At 42.3% G+C, this 19,748-nt stretch overlaps 1 protein-coding gene across 3 annotated transcripts in view; it reads right to left on the reverse strand.

Moving 5' to 3' along the window:
• The window catches only part of RCAN2 (regulator of calcineurin 2), a 268,038-nt gene that overhangs the window by 38,253 nt on the left and 210,037 nt on the right, over positions 1-19,748 (reverse strand). Inside the window, exon 1 of one of the 3 annotated variants that reach the window (XM_057555062.1) lies at positions 16,643-16,684. The exons of the other annotated variants lie outside the window; for them this stretch is intronic. Coding sequence (XP_057411045.1) covers positions 16,643-16,669 — 27 coding nt within the window. The 5' untranslated portion in view covers positions 16,670-16,684. Of the gene's footprint in view, positions 1-16,642; positions 16,685-19,748 lie in introns of those variants that run through there. 3 annotated transcript variants of the gene reach the window in all.

A 19,748-nucleotide genomic window follows, 5' to 3' on the forward strand; every position in this document is an offset into this window, starting at 1 on the left:
GGGCCAGGAAAACTAGACCTCTGAGAAAGTGGTTATGAGCACAGTCGTCTGTTACATGCCATAAAGTTGGACGTCTCTGCATGGTTATAAATATAAAGGAAGCATCCGACAGTCCTTTTATAGCTGCTACATTTCAGTTTACAGTATCAATGGCTGCCTGGGTTCAAGGCATTTGCTGAGAGCTAATGACTGCTACATCCTTCTCTGGGCCAGCAACTCCTCGTCTCTGATGGTTAATCTGCAAGAATGCCTGTGGCTATCATCAGCCCTGATTAGACACAGGCTCTAATTGCGCATGCGTCATTGATGCACGGCCCCCTTTACAGCTTACTCAATCATGTAAGAGGACAGGGATTGCACTCTAAATTTATTTAAATATTGATTTACCCATTAGAGATTGATAAAGAGAGGCAATATAAAGCCATGTTACTAGCACAGACTCTAGACCCACACTGCCTAGTTCAAATCCCAAACCCAGGATTTGTGCAACCTTAAGCAATTTACTTACCCAACACCTCAGTTTTCTTATCTGCAGAATGGGATAATAACAGAATCTACCTCACAGGGCTGTTCTGAGCATTAAGTAAGTTAATATATTTAAATCACCGAGCACAATAAGTTTATTCGAGCTGTTATTATTATGATTCCCACATTTGAAGATAAACAATGTTTTGTTTACATGTCTGTATTTGGCCCGCTGGCTCTAGCTGTACAAATCTCCCTATATCTAAATCCAAGTATATAACTATATCTATGCCTACATCTATCTATATTTATATCTATACTTGTACCTGTATCTAATCCTTAAAATATTAAGAGCAATTATAGGAATGCTCAGAGTGCTATCTCATATAAAATTAAGTCTAATTATACTAAGGTGATTTTATCGATGTTATTATCTACTTAAAATGTAAAGCCCCAATTAACCATCAAGATTTCTTTCTTGGCTGCTAAGCTTTAAAAGTTTCCTTTAAAAAAAACAATGTGGTTAATTAAATAATTCTAAGGAGGAAATCAACTGGGTAATTGCCTTTAATCTTTGCCTTTGGAAATCCTGGACCATCAGCAGGGGCTGAGGCTCAGAGAGACAGTGAGCAAATCGCAAAGACAACAGCCACTACTGGCAATATCTGAAGCTCAGACGAATAGGAGATTTGTTAAGCCCTTCCCACCCGTCTCCTTTCACCTGTCCAAATGCACCTCAACTATCTTTTAGACACACCCCATATTCCACTGTTGCCTGGACATTTCCTTTGGGATATTCAATAGGCACCTTAAATTACATGCCTCTAAAGCCACAGTATTTGTGGGGGGAAACCTCTAAATCTGCTTCTCCTCTTTCTCAACAAATGGACCCCATCTACTCCGTTGCTCAAGCCAGGAAGCTGAATCATATAACGTCATCCTGGTCTTCTCCCTCTCCCTCACCCCACATCCCAGCAGTCAGCCTGTGTTCTCTCAATCTTCCAGCATCTACGCTTCATCCTCACCAACTCCCTGGCTCGCCACAGCTCTTCCGATGGCCGCACTAGGTCCCCCTAGCTTCAGTCTGGCCACCCTCGAATCAACCTTGAAAGTCTACTGCAAGATAGGTCTTTCTAAAAAAGAAAATTCTGATGATATAGCTCTTCCATAAAATCCTTCGGTGGCTTCACATAGCTTCTAAGAATATGGCGTGGCTTAGCATGAAAGGCTCTTTATAAAATGGCCATCACTCACCACCCACAGATCTCACATTCTACCCTTTGCCTAATCTGTACTCCAGCAAATTTCCACTTATAGGTTCCGAAAGGCAGCCTATTCTGTATCTCCAAGCCGTCTCTCACTTGCTCTCTCTTCTGCCTGTGACACCCTTTTCCTTCAGATAACTTCTTTTCTTTCCCTTTATTTTTTTCCAGTTTTATTGAGATCTAATTGACATATTGCATACATTTAAGGTATACAACATAATGATTTGATAAACATATATATTGGAAACGATTGCCACAATATGTTTAGTTATCACCCATTACCTCACATAGTTACACATTTTTTTTCTTGCGAAGAGAACTTTTAAAATCTATTCTCTTAGCAACTTTCAAATACACAATACAGTGTTGATGACTACAGTTATCATATTGTATATTCCATCCCCATCAGATAACTTCTAATTGTCTCTCAAGTCCCAGCTTGGGTCTCATCTGAGAAATCCTTCCTGAATCCTACTGAGGTTTACACAGCCTCCCACGGTGCTCCCGTAACAGAGTTATCTAGTTAGTGAGGGTAACTGCTCCCTTATTAACTAGACTGTAAGAACCTCAAGGGTAGGAATGGCTCACGTTTTTGTCCTGTGTCCTTTGCTCATGGATTCATTATTGAGTGCCAACTGTGTACCGTGCATGATGGCTGCTCTATGGAATGGGCTCACTTGGTCATGAAATAAATAAAACAACGTGGATAGAACTGTCGTCCTCACCTCCCCCTGCTACCTTTTGGTGAATTTTTTCTTCTCTTCAAAGCTACATTCAATAAAATCAGCCAATACGTACCAAACACATGGATCAAGATCCTCCACGTTATAATGTAACAGGGAAGCCTAAATCAAATTCTACACATTTCTTTCCTGAAACCTTTCTTGACCCCTTCCCCTCATATACCTTTCCTCCATCTAGGTTTAATCTCCACTTCCTTTGGTTATTTAAGACACTCTGAATCTCTTTTCAGAATAATGGATCATCAAAGAGTGCGTGTGTGCATGGAGAAGGGGAAGAGGTCAAGTAAGACTTCAGGTAAAAAATGGTAAATGAAAGATGGATAGAACTTTGATGTGTGGAAATGAGGTGGCAGGAGACTTTAGACGAAGCTTTTTGTTCCAGACAAGGACAACATTATCAAAGGATTTATATATTCCTATTAATCTGAGGCCACCTCTAAGAAAAGGGACTTCGGGGGACTGAGGACAAATGTAATAGTCCTAAGCCACATTTCCATGGGCGTGGCCTTGCTGCCCATTCACAACTGTTATTAATTACTCATAGAAAACGTAAAACAAATAAGCTTTGAGATTTCATTATTTTAAGGGTCAGCTCTTACATGTTTCTTATGACATTTATTTTCCTAGCAGTCTGCTCCACTGAATACATTTCATTTGAACCCTAAACTACAGGTCGTGGGCCTACTGAGCCAGACAGGACAAACTGCTCACCAGCTCCCACACCAATTTAGGAAATGATCCCTCTTGAGAACATCATGGAGTGTTGTAGTTGAAAGAGGGAGGAAATGTGTTTCTAGAAACAAGCAGTGTTCTCTCCTCTCGAGATTGAAATGAAGCCTCTGTTTTAATATTCGGCTGTCAATAATTGATGAGGACATTTTTAGTATGTTTAATCTTAAATGAAAGGGCTAAATCCTAAATATGTTCCGTATCACATCCTTCTGAAGATAGGCAATTTCAAATTAAATCCATTCATTTTGCCATTTGGCATACGATCAAAGCAAACTTTTCAAAGCCAGCGTGGTATCCTTAACTAATTTTTTCCCTAAAATTGAGATGGCATTTGCATTCTTTTGAGATGCAGATATGAGCAAATTTTTATGACTCAATCTTTAAATCTAGAAAGAAAACACACAGTTTGTTATGTTCCCAATCGTCTTCCTCTCTCTTCCTTTTCCTCCTCTCAGTTACACCTTTTCTATCTTATTTGGGTTCTATCCTCTCTGCGCTTTAGATAAAGACGTAAGAAGGATACATGTTATAATAAAAACCTTATATAAAATGAAATCTCTCATGTTCAGATTCCTTGAGATTTCAAACTAAAATGATTGTTTCAACCTGTCACAAATTTGGGACACAAGACACCTAAAAGAAAGCCTTTTGGGACTAAAACATGGCAGTCAACACGGCAGCTAACACTGAGCTTAGTTTTGAATGGCGGTTTTGCACAGTGGCTAAATCTTCCCTTGGACATTTAGGAGACAGCAGATAAGTACCGCAGGTATGGCTAAGGATGGGTAAAGTCTGAATTCTTTTGGTGGGCCAAGCCCTCCCTAAGCCCCTTCCGTATGATAACACATTTCAATCTCACGATAAACTTAGGAGACAGATGAAGAAATGGGCTGAAAGAGATGCAACCATTTGCCTAATGTGGCCAGCTGGTCGGTCAGTGACAGAATGCAGATTTCATCCTGGTACCTGTAGCCACAGGCTTAACCTCCAGACTGCCCCACCTATGGCAGAGAGAAGCTGGGTTGACATGGCTTCATCCCTTCCTTGCATTTCACCCAAGGAGATGGACCCATCTTTTGTCTTCAGTCAGTTTTGCTCCTGTGTATCTCACAGGCCAGCAGCAGTGTGAAGAATTCCTGTGTAATCCTAGGTAAGATGGTTGGAACCTGAGAAGAAGTTCCTCCCGTCAAAAAGATGAGAGCTTCACATGGGCAGTTCAGACTAGAAGCATCTGTAAATTGTATCATAGCGATGAATGATGTAACTACCATGTCTCTTCCACAACAGACACATTTGTGTATATGTGCTACATACAGAAGTTCAGGATTGTTGAACATAAGCCTGATTTAGGGCCAAAGCTGTTGCTAGCCAAGAAGGATGATTCGACTGAGAATTCCCTTCTCTCCATGTGGTAGAAAGTTTGGGGAGAAATAGGCAAGCTGGATGAAGCCAGTAACATGTCATCATTGTCCTTTATAATTAGGATCACTATACAATGTGTTTTTGAAGCCGGTACAATTTGAAGGGGGCAGTGTTACAGGTTATGCTGTGACCTGAGGACTGTCCTGGGCACCCTGGATTTTTGGTCACCAACTGAATGGTCCCCCGAATCACTGATTCCAAAACTGTGGTCCTCAGCTCACTAGAAGGAAATGACAGTCCTTCTGATGGATGGATCCTGTCCAAATATGTAAGCCTCCTCTGCAGTTTTTAGCAATAACTCATGCATATTCCATATGCTTTCTTTTCACTACGGGCTACTTATTTGTAATCTCGAAGAGAGTTCCAGAATAAATTTTTAAGGGTTACTAAAATCCATACATGAGTTTATAAAAGGATTCTGGTTAGTACAGTTGGCCCTCAGTATCCATGGTTCTGCATGTACAGATTCAACCAACTACAGATCAGAAATAATCGTAAAAAAAAAACCAAATTCCAGAAAGTTCCCAAAAGCAAAACTTGAATTTGCTGTGCTCTGGCAACTATTTATATAGCATTTACATCATATTTACAACTAGTTACATAGCATTTACATTGCATTAGGTATTATAAGTAATGTAGAGATGATTTAAAGTATGCAGGGAGATGTGTGCAGGTTATGTGCAAACACTATGCCATTTTACACAAGGGACTTGAGCATCCATGGACTTTGATATCCATGAGGGTCATGGAACCGAATCCCCAACGGATGCCGAGGGATGACTGTATTCAGCAAAAACCCTGGTTGCCGCACAACTCTTAATACTACTGCCCTTGAACACGGGAAGAGTTGGAATTCTCAAACCTCCCAGCAGTATTAATAATCAGTATCACTTAGCAGGACTCCCTAAGTGCAGACACTATTCTAAGGGCTGTATGTCATTCTGATAGTCTAACCCGTGGACCACAGGCCAGCAGCAGCAGCCTTGGGGGCTGATTGTCAAGTGACCTACTGATTCATAATCTGCATTTCAACCAGATCCCCAGTGATCAGTATCCCTTTTAAGTTTGATAAGTACCAGATTAGAAGACATGGGTTGGACCATTTGAGATTTAAGAGCTTCCTGACTTTTAGTGCTTAAACTGACATATGTAATTGCACTACTGGGAATTACCAGCGCTGCCCTTGGGTATTAGCGGTTTTTGATCCTTTGCATTAATTAATACATTTATAGAATTATACTTAGCAATTACTCCTATTGACGGCTTTGTTCTTATAATCACCGCATTGTGTTTGCTCTGGTTATTATCTTGTTCTTTGTTTTCACCGGGTTCTTTTCTCACTACAAAGAGGACACCCATCGGGTAGATGGGGCTCTGTGTTGAAGGGTCCCATGAACAAGGGAATTACAGCAACATTTAGAATCAAGAATCTCCTCTGATATATTTTGACCTTGTGAATGATGCCAGCTTTGAATAACCCAAAGATATTCAGAGGTGTAGTGCTGGAAATGAGATATTCCCTAGGAAAAACAGGTCTGCAATGATAATTATTTTTTAGAAAGCCTCAAATATAAATTTCATCTCAATTCTCCATTTCAGAAAACCAAGGCCAAAAGAAATTAAGTGATTTGTTAAAGGTTATGAGCAAGTGATTGTGATAAGAGGCCTCTAATTCACAACTGTTTGCCAAGTTCTATCTCTGATCCGTGTTGTAACTGGAAAGGATTACTGTTACTCTCTTTAGAAAATACCACAGTCATGGTAGACCAGTTGGAAAAAGATACACAAATTTACGGGACAAAACGACCCCATGCATCAAAGACAGTCACTGTTAACTTTTTAATTAAATAAAAGCATTACATTTATCAATTTTACTTAAATTTATCAGAATAAAACATTTAAGGAAAACTTAAAAATGGTTGACTTTCAGAAAAAGGTTTTCTCCAAAACAAAAACTATTAATCTCCTAAAGGAGTCTTCTAAAGTTTTAAACAAAAAGTCTTAAGAAAAGTAAGTTTATGTTTCCATGTATAAAATCTAAGTGATCTGTCTTATGAAAATCAGAAGATAATGTTGATATCTAAACAAAAATTTTAAGCCTCTAGTGTTTAATTTAAAAAAGAACCCAAGCCTACTTAAGGGAAAAAATAAAGAAAACGGCAAATTTGTCAAATATCATGTAAAAGTAACAAAAGCAAGCCTGGGTGGGGAAAAATATAGCAGCATAGGGAAGTAACTGCAATATGTACAATAGGCATAAAATAAATTGACTAGAACTATTCATGACACTCTTAATTCTCCTTACTGTTCAAGTTCTTGACCGATGGGGGTTTGGATTTGCTGTTTTAGAAAGCAGTATTTCTTTCACTTCATCAATGGCACAGATTTTTTGCTTGTTTCATTATAGAATCATGTCTGTCTCAGTTTTTTCCTTCCTAGAATTTATAAATGCCTTTCTATTTTTATTGAAGAGACAGAAGCCTTTATTTCATTAGCAACACCACAAAATTGTACTTCCAGGTTCCTAATTATATAATTTGTGTTATCATATAAAATGTCTTCCTTAAGTCATTCATCATAGAACCCTCTGAATTGCTGGCCCACTTTCAATCGATTAAGTTTTAGGCCGGTTGTACAATGGTCATAACAGAATTTCTTCTCATTTCAATCTTGGGCTATTTCTGCTGTTTATGGATCTCCCTCTTTCTTGGAGTACTATTTTCTGTTATATGGGAAAACATCTTTGAGTAGACCCCCTTCCTCCACAAAGATGGCAGGTGGTAAACATTCTGAGCCATTGCATTGTCAAATACGTGTATATTTTGCCATCATACTAGGCTGATAGTCCCAAAAAAGGCTTCAGCAGATCCCATAGCAGCAATGGGGGAGAGGTGGCCCTTCAGAGGTGTCCCCAGTTCAGGACCTTGCGTCTTCTGGAGCAGTCATTGGATGAGAGCCATCCCTAGTGAAGGGGCATGGCCCTGGCGAGGTGACCCCCATTCTCCTTGGCTGAAGGCTATTCTCACAAGGGGACTCAGCTGAGCTCCTTCAGCTGCCATGATCCCAGAGACTGGGAAAGCATGTCTCAGGCATGCTGGGAGGACCCAGAGGACTCTGAGGGCTCCTGGGTGGGATGTCTTAACCAGCTTCAGGACACAGAAGCTGGGAGGAGTCAAGTGAGTGCAGGATCCTGGGATGAGTCACTGGGGTGACCTCACTCAAGTTCCCTCAGGCTCAGCTCTGCTTTTCCCTGCAGTCCCAATGACCCTCAAGAAGCCACATACGGCTGATTCTACACTTTACTGAATGATCATTTTCTCACAGGTTTTGCCCGGGACCAAATGCTGAGGCTGAGTGTGTAAGGAGGGGCCCCATCCCAACCCAGGTCGCTGCCCTGTGGAGCCTGCACTGCTTCACCTGGTCAGCTAGTAAGATGCTCAGAGAGCTGGGTGCTACCTGGGGGTCCAAGACCACCACAGCCAACCCTGCATCCACCTCTCCTGCCCCTAGGATCCCATCTGCCTGCTGTCTCCCAGAAGGGTTTCTGATCTGCTCCTGACACTTGCCACTATTTCCAGTGCCACGGACCGCTGCTTCTCATTATATTTTTCTCCTGCCATTTCAGAGACATTTTGGCAGACAGAGGAGTTAAACGTTTTCTCAGCCTGCTATTTTGAGCCAAAAATGCACCAGGGACTTCTTGTTGAGATTATATTAGGTTGAAGCACATGGAATTGTGTTTTATGGAGGTTAAAGACCATCAAATATTGGTACTTTCTTGTGGTTCAATCCAATAGTCCACGAGGCATTGACTAAACCAGATAAACCAAGGAATATCTCCATCACTCCCTTAAACGAAATAACATGAATCATCAACTCTTTAAAAAGGTATCTTTTTTTGTTTTATTCATTCCTTCTTCAATGCCAAGGAATTTATAATGTAGTTCCAATGCAATGTCAGATGCTGTGCTAGACATTTTCTCCTTGGTCATTTCATTCTACAACACTGCTGGAATGAAGGCATTCTGACTGGTTAACGGGGGCAATGCTGGTGTCCGTGGAGGGTATCTCAGCACTGGGAATGGCTCAGGCTCACAGGGGCTCCGGGCACACCCCGGGGGAAATGGCTGTGTGTGAGCGTGGGGTCCAAGAGAGAGATACAGAAAGTTGGGAAAGCTGTCTCGCTGTGCTCCCAGGTGTGTGGTGGCATCTGATTACAGTGAGCAAACACCAGCCTCATTCCCTCCTGCCTCCTGAAGAGCCACTGCCCACCAGTGAGTGTAGCGTGTGTTCTGTCCATGCAAAACAATGCCCTCTTACTTTCAACAACGGTGCTGCCAGGAATAGAAGTCCAGCGCCAGCCGCCTTTTCCACCCTTCCCTTCCCTTGAGGTGAGACTCACTAGAATGGATCCCATGGACAATTGAGTCTTGGATGCACTGGAGGAGGAGGAGGACTCCGAGAAGAAAGTAAGCTATTCTCACGGTAGGAAGCACAAAGGTCCAGAGTCTTGAATTTGAAGGAATGTGGTCACATTTTGTGCCAAGAGGATGAATGCAAATACATTGATTACATCCCTCTATATCAAGAAGGAACGTGTTTCCAGAAAACACAAGATGGAGTTAAGGTTGACAGGGCAGGTTTCCGCCGTGTTTACTAGGGTGTTTCGGAGGAGGGGGAAACTGACTCAGAGCTGTGAGGATGCTGGCCGGGACTTTGCGAGGGGCAATGGGCCTCACCGTGATCTGGAGGATTCCCTTTGCTCTGGTCACCCAGCGATCCTCGGGTTGCCCATTCCTGCTGAGGAATTCCCCCAGGCTCTCCGAGTGTGGGCTCTGGACTCAGACTGAGCTTTGTCTCACCTGTGATGTGTACTGACCAGCTATGTCTGGCGGGCTCCCTTCTCTGGTGGCTCCCGTGATCCTCACATCCTGGTGTTCATGCCCTGTGTGATCCCCTCCCCTGAGTCCAGGCTGGATGCAGGCATTTGCTTTAGGAATAGAAATGGGAAAAGTGACGGGACATCACTTCTGAGATTACTTTACAAAAAGCTGTGCTTTCCGTCATATTCTCTCTCTCTCTCTCTCTCTGGCTCTCTTCACTGGCTTGCTCTGATGAAGCAAGCTGCCATGTTAGGAGCTGCTCTCTGGAGAGCCACACATAGCAAGGAGCTGAGGGTGCCCTCCAGCCTCCAGAGAGGACTGAGGCTCTCAGTCCAATAGCCTGTGAAGAACTGGGTCCTGGCAACAACTACTAAGTGGGCTCAGAAGAGCTTCCTTCCCCGGTCAAACCTTCAGAGGAGACTGTAGCCCCAGCCAACACTGTGACTGCAGCCCCGAGAGAGTCCCTGAAGTGGAGGACTCAGCTAAGCCTTGCCTGGACTCTGGACTCTGACACATGATGAGATAAGTTTTGGGGTAATTTGTTACTATATTTGTCAGGATTCTTCAGAGAAACAGAACCAACTGGATGTGTGTGTATGTGTGCGTGTGTATATGTATGTATGCACAGATTATATATATCAACAGATGTAAATGGGATCATAAATGTCTCGTAAAATTAAGGTGTTTTCTCCTTATACAGTGCAGAGGTGACATTAATCAACACAGACAGTTGAATGGCTGGGTCCATCAAGGACATGAGCATTAGCTCTAAATGGTACTGTGGCTGTTGTGCTAATCATGATCATCTCCTCTTTAGAGAGCAGAAAGAAAGTGGCAAAAGAAAAAAATCATGAGTTGTGTGTTTCTTTTGTGACCAAGCCTAACCACTGCATTTGGTTCTTTGGGCAAAGTTGGCCTGTCGTCAGCTCTGTGAAAGGCTGGATGCATAAAATGATGATAAAGATGATGACGAGAGTTTTGGCTGAATGGGACACAGCATGTAGGCTTCCTGTGGATCCTGCAGCAAGCAGAATGTGGGCCGTGATTATTTTATCACTTACTTCCCAGCAGCGTTTTAGCTGCCTTCCTATTTGTGATTCCGAGATTAACACAGAGTTTAGTTCAGACAAGAAGCTGTTCGACCTGCAGACCTTTGATTACACAAACAAAGCGTTTGGAATGTTAGTTATATTTACTGAGGGATGGATTAACTGATGGCTTCTTTCTCTGAATCTCATTACTCTACTCAGGTAGCCAAATGTGGGTCGTCTACTCCCTCAACTGTGGAAGCAGAGAACAAAGAGGTGAGGTTCTCAGCTTTTGAGTTCAAAAGCTAAGATCCAGATGCTAATGTGAAATATTTAGAAGAATATTTGCAGAGTCAGTTGTTTCTGTCAAAGGAGATAAAAATTCTCCTGTCCTTTGGAGAGGAGAACAATGAGCTACAGGCTGGTGTGGGTCTCCGAGTAGGGGACCGATATCCTACTCTAATCTGGGTCAAAAGCTCCAACAGGTGGGTAGAATTCTGGGATCCCCAAGTGTGTTTAGAGATCTGGAATAGACAGCATCTGGCCCTCATTTCCCGGGGGGAGGGGTGTCTAGGAAAGCAGCAAGGCCCTAGAATCCCCCCACACACCCTATTTTATACAGAAGCAAGAGTGGCTGTCCAGGCAGAGAGGGCCCAAGACAGCCCCAGTGGATTTCCCATTGCTCTAGAGTCATGGAAGAGCTTCCAACACTTTCTGGGTTTCTCCAAGAAGAGTGCAGATGTAGGCAGGGAGGGCAGGAGACCCAAGGACCCACTCTGTGGCTGGGACAAGAAGAATAGAGGGTAACCTCATAGACTTTACCAGGGCAGCAGATGGAAATCTGGGTACTTCATTCCAGCACAGATGGATGCAGATGACTGGAGATCAGCAGCCTGAGGGTACAGCAGTCGCTTGGCTAAATTTAAACGAGGCCACCCTCACTCCCAACAGCCATGTTTCAACACTCTGACAAGGTGTAGGCTTTTTAATTCAACACCAGTTTACAGGTGATCCAAACTGACTGAGAAAACCTTGCAGTTGACTACAAGAAAAGCCAGAAATGGCTGATTATTATTATTATTATTATTTTAATCTCTACCTTCCTCAGATCACTTTTTTGTTAAAGGCCGCAAGGCACGGCTTGTGGGATCTTGGTTCCCCGACCAGGGATCGAACCCGGACCCTCAGCAGTGAAAGCACAGAGTCTTAATGACTCGACTGCCGGGAATTCCCAGATTATGTTTTGACCATCGGCACACTAAGGTTTTACAGTAGACATCATTTTGGCTACCAAAAAGAAGGGGCATTGTTGCTTGTATCTTTGAGTCTATGGTCCATGAAGTCTAGACCTTCTCTGCCCCTCTGGAGCTCATGATGAGAATGTAATCACAATGCCAAACAGTTGGTGAGTTTGCCAAAACTGGACTTGGTTCCACCATCTTCTCCCAAACACAGACCTCCTATAAGCCATCAGATGGCACACAGAGTCGCTGTTGTTCTTTTAACAGCTGGTCACTAAAAGCCATGAGTGCTTTTTTGTTAGCTTAGTGTAAGCATCACCTACTTCGTAATTCTTAAGAAAAGCTATCTGGTTGTCAGAGACCAGGGGTGACACAGGCTTATGGAGTGACCACAGAGCGAAGACCTTCACTTTGCTACACAGCTGTGAAGACACAGGCTGTTCCCCCCATTTGCTCTGATAGCCTGGTTCCTTCCTCATGCTCTATCCACGCAAGTGACACATATCAAATGGTAAAATCAGATTAGAGTTTCCTAAAATATAAAAGATGTTCCACAAATGTAACAACAGTGGAGGAACATTCACTATGGGTTCATCACCATTTCTGTGAGCTGGTTTCTCTTCCCAGATAAAAAGTTTTCAAGTGAAAAAAATATGGGGTCAAGGTTTGATGTGTAGAATTCTACTGGATATCTTAATATACCATCAAAAATTCCCTAAAGGGCTTCCCTGGTGGCGCAGTGGTTGAGAGTCTGCCTGCTGATGCAGGGGACACGGGTTCCGGCCCTGGTCTGGGAGGATCCCACATGCCGCGGAGCAACTGGGCCCGTGAGCCACAACTGCTGAGCCTGCGCGTCTGGAGCCTGTGCTCCGCAGCAAGAGAGGCCGCGATGGTGAGAGGCCCGCGCACCACGATGAAGAGTGGCCCCCGCTCGCCGCAACTGGAGAAAGCCCTCGCACAGAAACGAAGACCCAACACAGCCAAAAAATAAATAAATAAATAAATAAATAAATAATTAAAAATGAATATCTGCTTTAAAAAAAATTGTCTTAAAAATTCCCTAAAAGCTCAGACTAGAGCTGGTGACATCTGCCCTCAGTTACGGATGTCCAGCAGTGTCCATCGTAGGACATATTTTGCCACAATACAATCTTTGAGGAGAGACAAGCCACCTGGAGTGGCCACTGTGCCCACGAGCCTATGAGGTGTGGCCACAGCTATGGGCTCTGTGGACCCAGAATTTAAATGTTCCTCCATCAAAAGAGGCATCCATGAGACCTGTCCTTCGACCTCAGCCAAAAGTAGAACGTAGTTAAACTCAAGTCACAATCAAACGGTTCCTCTCTTGGATCTCATGAGCTATACACAGTCTTTCTACAAAACGCTGCTTTGGGGAACACTTGAAACATGAAAGCCCGTTTGTGTTTGAAAGAAGCCATCCAACACACTCATAAATAATTAAAACGGCAGTCACGCTTTTTCAAAGCTCAAGCAAGGGAGCTGAAATTGCACTGAAGACTCTCCGGACTGCATTAAATCATCCCTTTGCGTGTGCATCAGCTACAATTTATTTCATCTTGATGGACCCTTTGCTTCCCGGACGAATTGACTAGAGCAGCCAGTGGGAACGTCATTTTGTGAGCTGGACGGGGACAGAAGTGGGTCGAAAGCTAAAGACGTGGCGAATGGCAGCCTCCCACAGGTACCTGGGCTGACTTCCCCTGAAACCAGATGTGAGTTTCATGAAGTTCTTCAGCTGATACCATCAGTACTATCAGGCCCTTTTGTGAAAATGGAACATAGGTGAAATGTGCTAAGATTGAAAGGCTCTGCCTGGGGGAGGGGCAAGGAGGTAACACAGCTTTGTTCTATCAAAAAATAAAAAAAGAAATTTAGAATGGTGGTTGAAGAAAAAAGAAAGGTCAGCAAAACTCTCTGGTTCCGCTGACTTCCTGTTCTCAGGTCTTTTACTGTTTCCTTTGTAGAATGTATTTTCTATTTGTATGTCCATCTCGGTTCTGTCTCATATGGGCTCAGATTTCCACATGGTAATTCACCCAGATCTGGTGAAATTTTCTATGATGAAGTCCAGTGATGTGAGTCAAATACCAAGCTCGGTGTAAATTATTCTTCCATAGGAGGGGAAATGGTTTTTTCTACAAGTAGGTGACTACAGAATTTAATATCTAAACTGGGACATTGTCCAGTATGATAGGAAGTGCTGATAATTATGTTAAAAGGACTGGGAAAATTGAGATGTGTGGTCACCTACCTAGGGATCACAAAGAACAGTTTAAAAAAATCACTTTCTCCGAAATAGACAATGACCTTGTGCCCGGAAATGCTCACCTACTTCACTTTTTTCACTTTCTTTCTAGAAAGCAGCTTTTAATTGTATTTCATATTTTACTGTCTATAAAGAAAGAACAGCCCCCCCCCCTTTTTCTCCACTTAACTTTTAATTTATGCCAGAGGGAGGCATAGGCAGGGCAGTGCGATGGACTGGATGTGTCCCTCCAAAATTCACAGGTTGAAATCCTAATCGCCAGTGTGATGGTGTTAGGAGGTGGGGCCTTTAGAAGGTGCTTAGGTCATGAGAGTAGAAGGCTCTTGAATGAGATTACTGCCCTTATAAAGCAGACCCCAGCAAGCTCTCTCACCCCTTCTATCATGTGAGGACACAGCAAAAAGATGGCTATCTATGAACCTGGAAGCTCTCACCAGACACCAAATCTGTTTGTGCCTTGACCTTGGTCTTCCCAGCCTCCAAACTGTGAGAAATAAATGTTTTTTAAGTCACTCAGTCTGTGATATTTTTGTTTCAGCAGCCCAAAGGAACTAAGACGGGCGGGGTGTGATGGGTGTGAGGGAGGGAAGTGTTGTGGAGGATTATATTTAATTGACTATTTAATCTATTTCTTTCTTCCTGAGCAGCCCCTCCTCCATCCCCCCACCCCACCTCATGAATAAGGGGTTTAAAAAGAGGAGGACTGCATTCTCTAAGACAAAGTGCTAAAAGCAGTGCAGCACTTGGGTGGCTAGGTCACCACAGCATTGACTTAGATGAAGTTGACTCAACATTAGATGTTCAAAGAAAGAGGCTCTCTGAGGAGATGACTTGGCGTTACCAGGAGACCTGCTTAGGGGGATTTCCTAGCCTAGAAGTCACAAGGGAATTTCCCTGGTTGTAAAAAAATCACCTCAAAACTTTCAGACCACCTCATGTCCATTTCCACTTATTCCCTCTTCTTTGCACAAAAGATGTCACCTAAGACATCATGAAATACAGGCATGTATCATAATCGCAAAGGATTCCAGAGACAGGAATCCTTCTAACACCTTTTGGAGTATTTTAACTTTGTATTTTGGCATAATTTCTAGATTTACAGAACAGCTGCAAGAATAGAATAGTGCAAAGAATACCCATAAAGCCTTCATCCAGATTCCCCAGATGTTAACATTTTTTCACATTTGCTTTATTCTTATCCCTCCCATCCTACACACACACACACACACACACACGCACACACACATGCAAACGCACACACACACACTTCTTTTCTGAATCATTTCATTTACTGTTAAAAGTTTTAGGTATATTACTGAAAACAAGGTCATTCTTTTACATAACCACCGTATGGTTATCAAACTCAGGAAATTAACATTGATACAATACTCTGGTCTACAAACCATTTTCAGTTTTCACCCATTGTTCTATTAGTGTCCTCCATAGCAAAAGAAAATCCCACATCATGTTTTGGATTCAGTTATCATTTCTCTTTAGTCTCCTTTAGTCTAGAACAAGCCTCAGTTTTTGACATTGACATTTTTGAAGTGTACACGTCAGATGTTTTATAGCATGTCAGTCTATTTGGGTTTGTCCGTTGTGTCCTCCTGATTTGATTCAGGTTATACATTTCTGGAATGCTGAGTATTTTAAAGTTCCCTTGTACTGGATGCTTATTTTTTAATGGTCAGTTCATCTCTAGAGTTGCTGCTTTATCCAAGTTCTACTCATCAACCGCCCACCTTGATAACAATATAGCCAATGACTCAAACCCAGGCTGTGCATGGGACCATCTAGGCCATGCCAGACCATATTAATCAGAATTTCTTGGGTTGAGACCTGAGTACTGGTATTTTAAAAAGCTTCCTAGATTATTCTAACATACAGCCAGGGATTTTTTGTTTGTTTTCCCTTTGCATAGGTGCAAAATTTTCTTAGCACCTTAGAACTCACATGGTTGGAAGACCTTTCCATTCAACCCATCTTGCATTACCCTTGATTAATAAAAGCCAGAGTCTTGCTTGCTGGCAAGATCTATTGATTCTCACTGTATCCCACGTCCTGGTAGTTTGAATTCTACATGACCTAATGGAAAAATGTGGGTACTTTAGCAAGCAGGCAACACCCAAAGAGTGCCCAGTTGTCTTCTTTGGAGATGCCAAAGCAGAACAGTCCTGCTTTAGAGCTAGCAGTTTCTCAACCTATGGACATTTGAATCCAGATAATTCTTTGCTGTGTCGGGCTGTCCTGTGCATTGTAGGATATTCAGTGCCACCCCTGGCCTCTTCTACTAAATGCAAGTAGCCTTCCCTGATCATGACAATAAAACATGTCTCCAGACATTGCTGAATGTCCCCTGGGGAGGGGGGAATTGCCCCTGGTAGAGAACCACTGCTCTAGATCTTCCTGCCCCCAGATCTTTGGTCAAACTAATATTCACACCCATCTCCTCTTCGCTAAACCCTACGTGTCCTCTAAGACCAGCCAGATCAGGGGCAGTATGGTATATATGTGGTTATAAACATTGGCTTGCTCATCAGACGGGACTGGGTTCAAATTTTTGCTCTGCCACTTACTGTAGAAGAGCCTTGCTCAAGGAACATGGCCTTTGTAACTCTCAGTCTTCTCATCTGCAAAATGGGAATCATAAGAATAGCTTCTTCACAGAGCTGTTGTGAGAATTCAATGAGATAGTGTATAAAATGCATCTGATGAATAGTAACTGCTAAAAAAAAAGACTGTTGAGTGAAATAGTTCCTGTAAAGTGGTGAGCATAGCGCCTGGCACATGATAAGAACTCAGTAGATACTCATGGTTGCTTTCGTCATCCTCGCTGATGAAGAAATTCCGGCACAGAGTGATTGAGTCTTGGTCAAGGTCACAAAGCTGGTCAGTGGTAGAACTAGAAGCAGAGCCCATGCTTTAGGTTTCCCAATGAAATGCTCTTTACCCAACACAGAGCTTTGAAAGATCAAGGACAATTCCAGGGAAGATGAAACTCTTGGCTGGACAGCTCTGGGCAGTGCTGTGATAAGCAGGACTTGGCAGTATAGGTGAGGTGATTAATCATTCTAAATTGGGTAAGTCAGAACTAAGGCTGTTCAATGGAGCATTTAAAGGCATATAGTCTCTTAAGTACCATCTCCTGAAAATAATTTTTTTTTAAAAGGGAACAGAAAATATTAGAAATACTTTTAATCTCTTCAAGCAAAGAACTGCCATACCAGAACATGGAACCTGTATAAGATATCAACCCTCAATTGTTTTTTTAAAAAATTTTAATTGAAGCATAGTTGATGTGCAATATAAGTTACATGTGTACAATATAGTGATTCACAATTTTTAAAGGTTATACTCCATTTATAGTTATTATAAAATATTGGCTATATTCCCTGTGCTGTTATGATATAGCCTTGTAGCTTACTTTATACATAGTAGTTTGTACCTCCTAATCCCCTACCCCTACATTGCTCTTTCCCCCCTCCCTCTCCCCACTGGTAACTACTAATTTGTTCTCTATATCTGTGAGTCTGCTTCCTTTTCGTTATATTCACTGGTTTGCAACCCTTAATTATTAAAAGGACCCTTGTCTATGAGGACAGAGACAGATGAACATAGTGAAGATGATTACTCCAGGGTAGAAGACTACAAAAAAATGCAGGCATCCCCAGGCACCTACTAAACATGTTATAAAGTAAAGAATGAAGGGGCTTCCTCTCCCTCCAAAGCTGTATTTTAACAGGGATTCTAATTCTGTTGGTTCCAATGGAGCCTTGGAGAATTACTTCTACTGCCAAGAGGCTGTAGCTCCTTATGAAATAATAGCTAGAAAAGTTCATTCATCATAACCAGTGGCTTGGCAGCCTTTGTCACCCTGTTCTTTCACCCCTTCAGTAAAGAAGCTGGGTATTTATTACACGGAAAGACTCTTAGTAAAGTGGTGAGCAAGTGATAAATGCCTCTGGGAGGTGTGTGGGCACATGAGTGTACATATGTGTGGTGGGTATATGTGTGTATGCGTGTATGTGTGTGTTTCATCTAGAAATAGAGCTGCCATCTTTTCCCTACAACCGGTCATTTTCAAGGGCAATGTTCAAACCATTCATTAATCAGTCCCGTTCTAGAGCAGACATCAGCTAGCTCCCTAGAGCAGAGGCCCATGCTGTGCTAGGCTCTTGAGTTGCTGGTGGGTTGGAAGGTTCCTGGGGGAAGGTCAGGCAGCTGGGGCTCGGGCTGGGAGAGGGTGAGGGGGAGCTGAAGGGCACTCAAGGACTCCGGGCAGAAGCTAGTTAGGAATGGCAGTAGGGAATTAGCTTGATATTTTAACGGGTGTGTGCTGGCTAATACCAGCCCTGGATGCACATCCAGCTTACAGCATCTGCCATTACTTTATAGGCAAAGGTTTGCAAGGCGTGTGTCCATAGTTGGTTTATGCATAAGAATCCCTTGGTTTGTTTGCCACAAACAAAGATTCCTGGAATTGCTGTCCGGGAGTGTGTGTTTTCATAAACAAGCTTCCCAAGTGATGCTTGAGCAGCTATCGGCTTTGATCTATTCCTCAGAAAATGTATTCAAAGGATAAGAAGATGCTGGTGGTTCAGAAAAATGTCATGACCCTAAAACAAGTGAAAAGGGAGATCTCAGTTATTTAATCAGACAGAGGGAAGGCCCAGGTGTGATATAACACTTTCAGTTTCAACTGGCATGTGCTCAAAAAGGAGCTTGAGGGAGAGAACTAAGGTAAACTTTTTTTTTTTTGCTCTTGGTTTATTATTTTCCTGTTTATTCTTATCAGTGCTTCTACTTTATTAACAACCAGAAAAAAAGAATGAAATAATACCATTTGCAGCAACGTGGATGGACCTAGAGATTATCATACTAAGTGAAGTTAAGTCAGGCAGAGAAAGATAAATATCATATATCACTTATATGTGGAATCTAAAAAATGATACAAATGAACTTATTTACAAAACAGAAATAGACTCACGAGATAGAGAACAAACTTATGGTTACCGAAGGGGAAAGGGGAGGAGGGATAAATTAGGAATTTGGAATTAATAGATATGCACTACTACTATGTATAAAATAGATAAACAACTAGGACCTACTGTATAGCACAGGGAACCACATTCAATATCTTGTAATAACCTATAATGGAAAAGAATCTGAAAAAGAATAGGTATATATGTATAACAGAATCACTTTGCTGTACACCTGAATCATTGTAAATCAACTATACTTCAATAAAAACCAACAGAGATAGCATGTATTAGCACTTACTCTATGTCAGGCATTATTCCAAAGACATTATAAGGCATTGTATTTTTTTATTTGATTAACAGACTTGCAAGGTAAATATTCTTGCCCCCACTTTACAGATGAGGAGACTAAGGCTTAGAGAGGTTAAGTAACTAATCTGATCAAGGTCACAGAGTTAATAAGCAGCAGTCTTTCCCCTGAGCCTGCAATATTAACCACTATACTAATCTGCCTCTCATTATCATCTTTAGTAACATCTTCCTTTCACTGAGTTACAAATATACTGGAAGCACCCTGAGTCCAGGGGCCATTTCAGTCTTGTTTACTTCTATTTTTCCAGGGTCCGGTAGAATCCTGAGCTGCCCAATCAAAAAATTTTAATTGAATAAAGGAGAAAATTTCAAGATGCATGTATTTTGGAAC

The sequence above is a fragment of the Balaenoptera acutorostrata genome, chromosome 10 (genome assembly GCF_949987535.1).
Source record: "Balaenoptera acutorostrata chromosome 10, mBalAcu1.1, whole genome shotgun sequence".
Lineage (NCBI taxonomy): Eukaryota > Metazoa > Chordata > Mammalia > Artiodactyla > Balaenopteridae > Balaenoptera > Balaenoptera acutorostrata.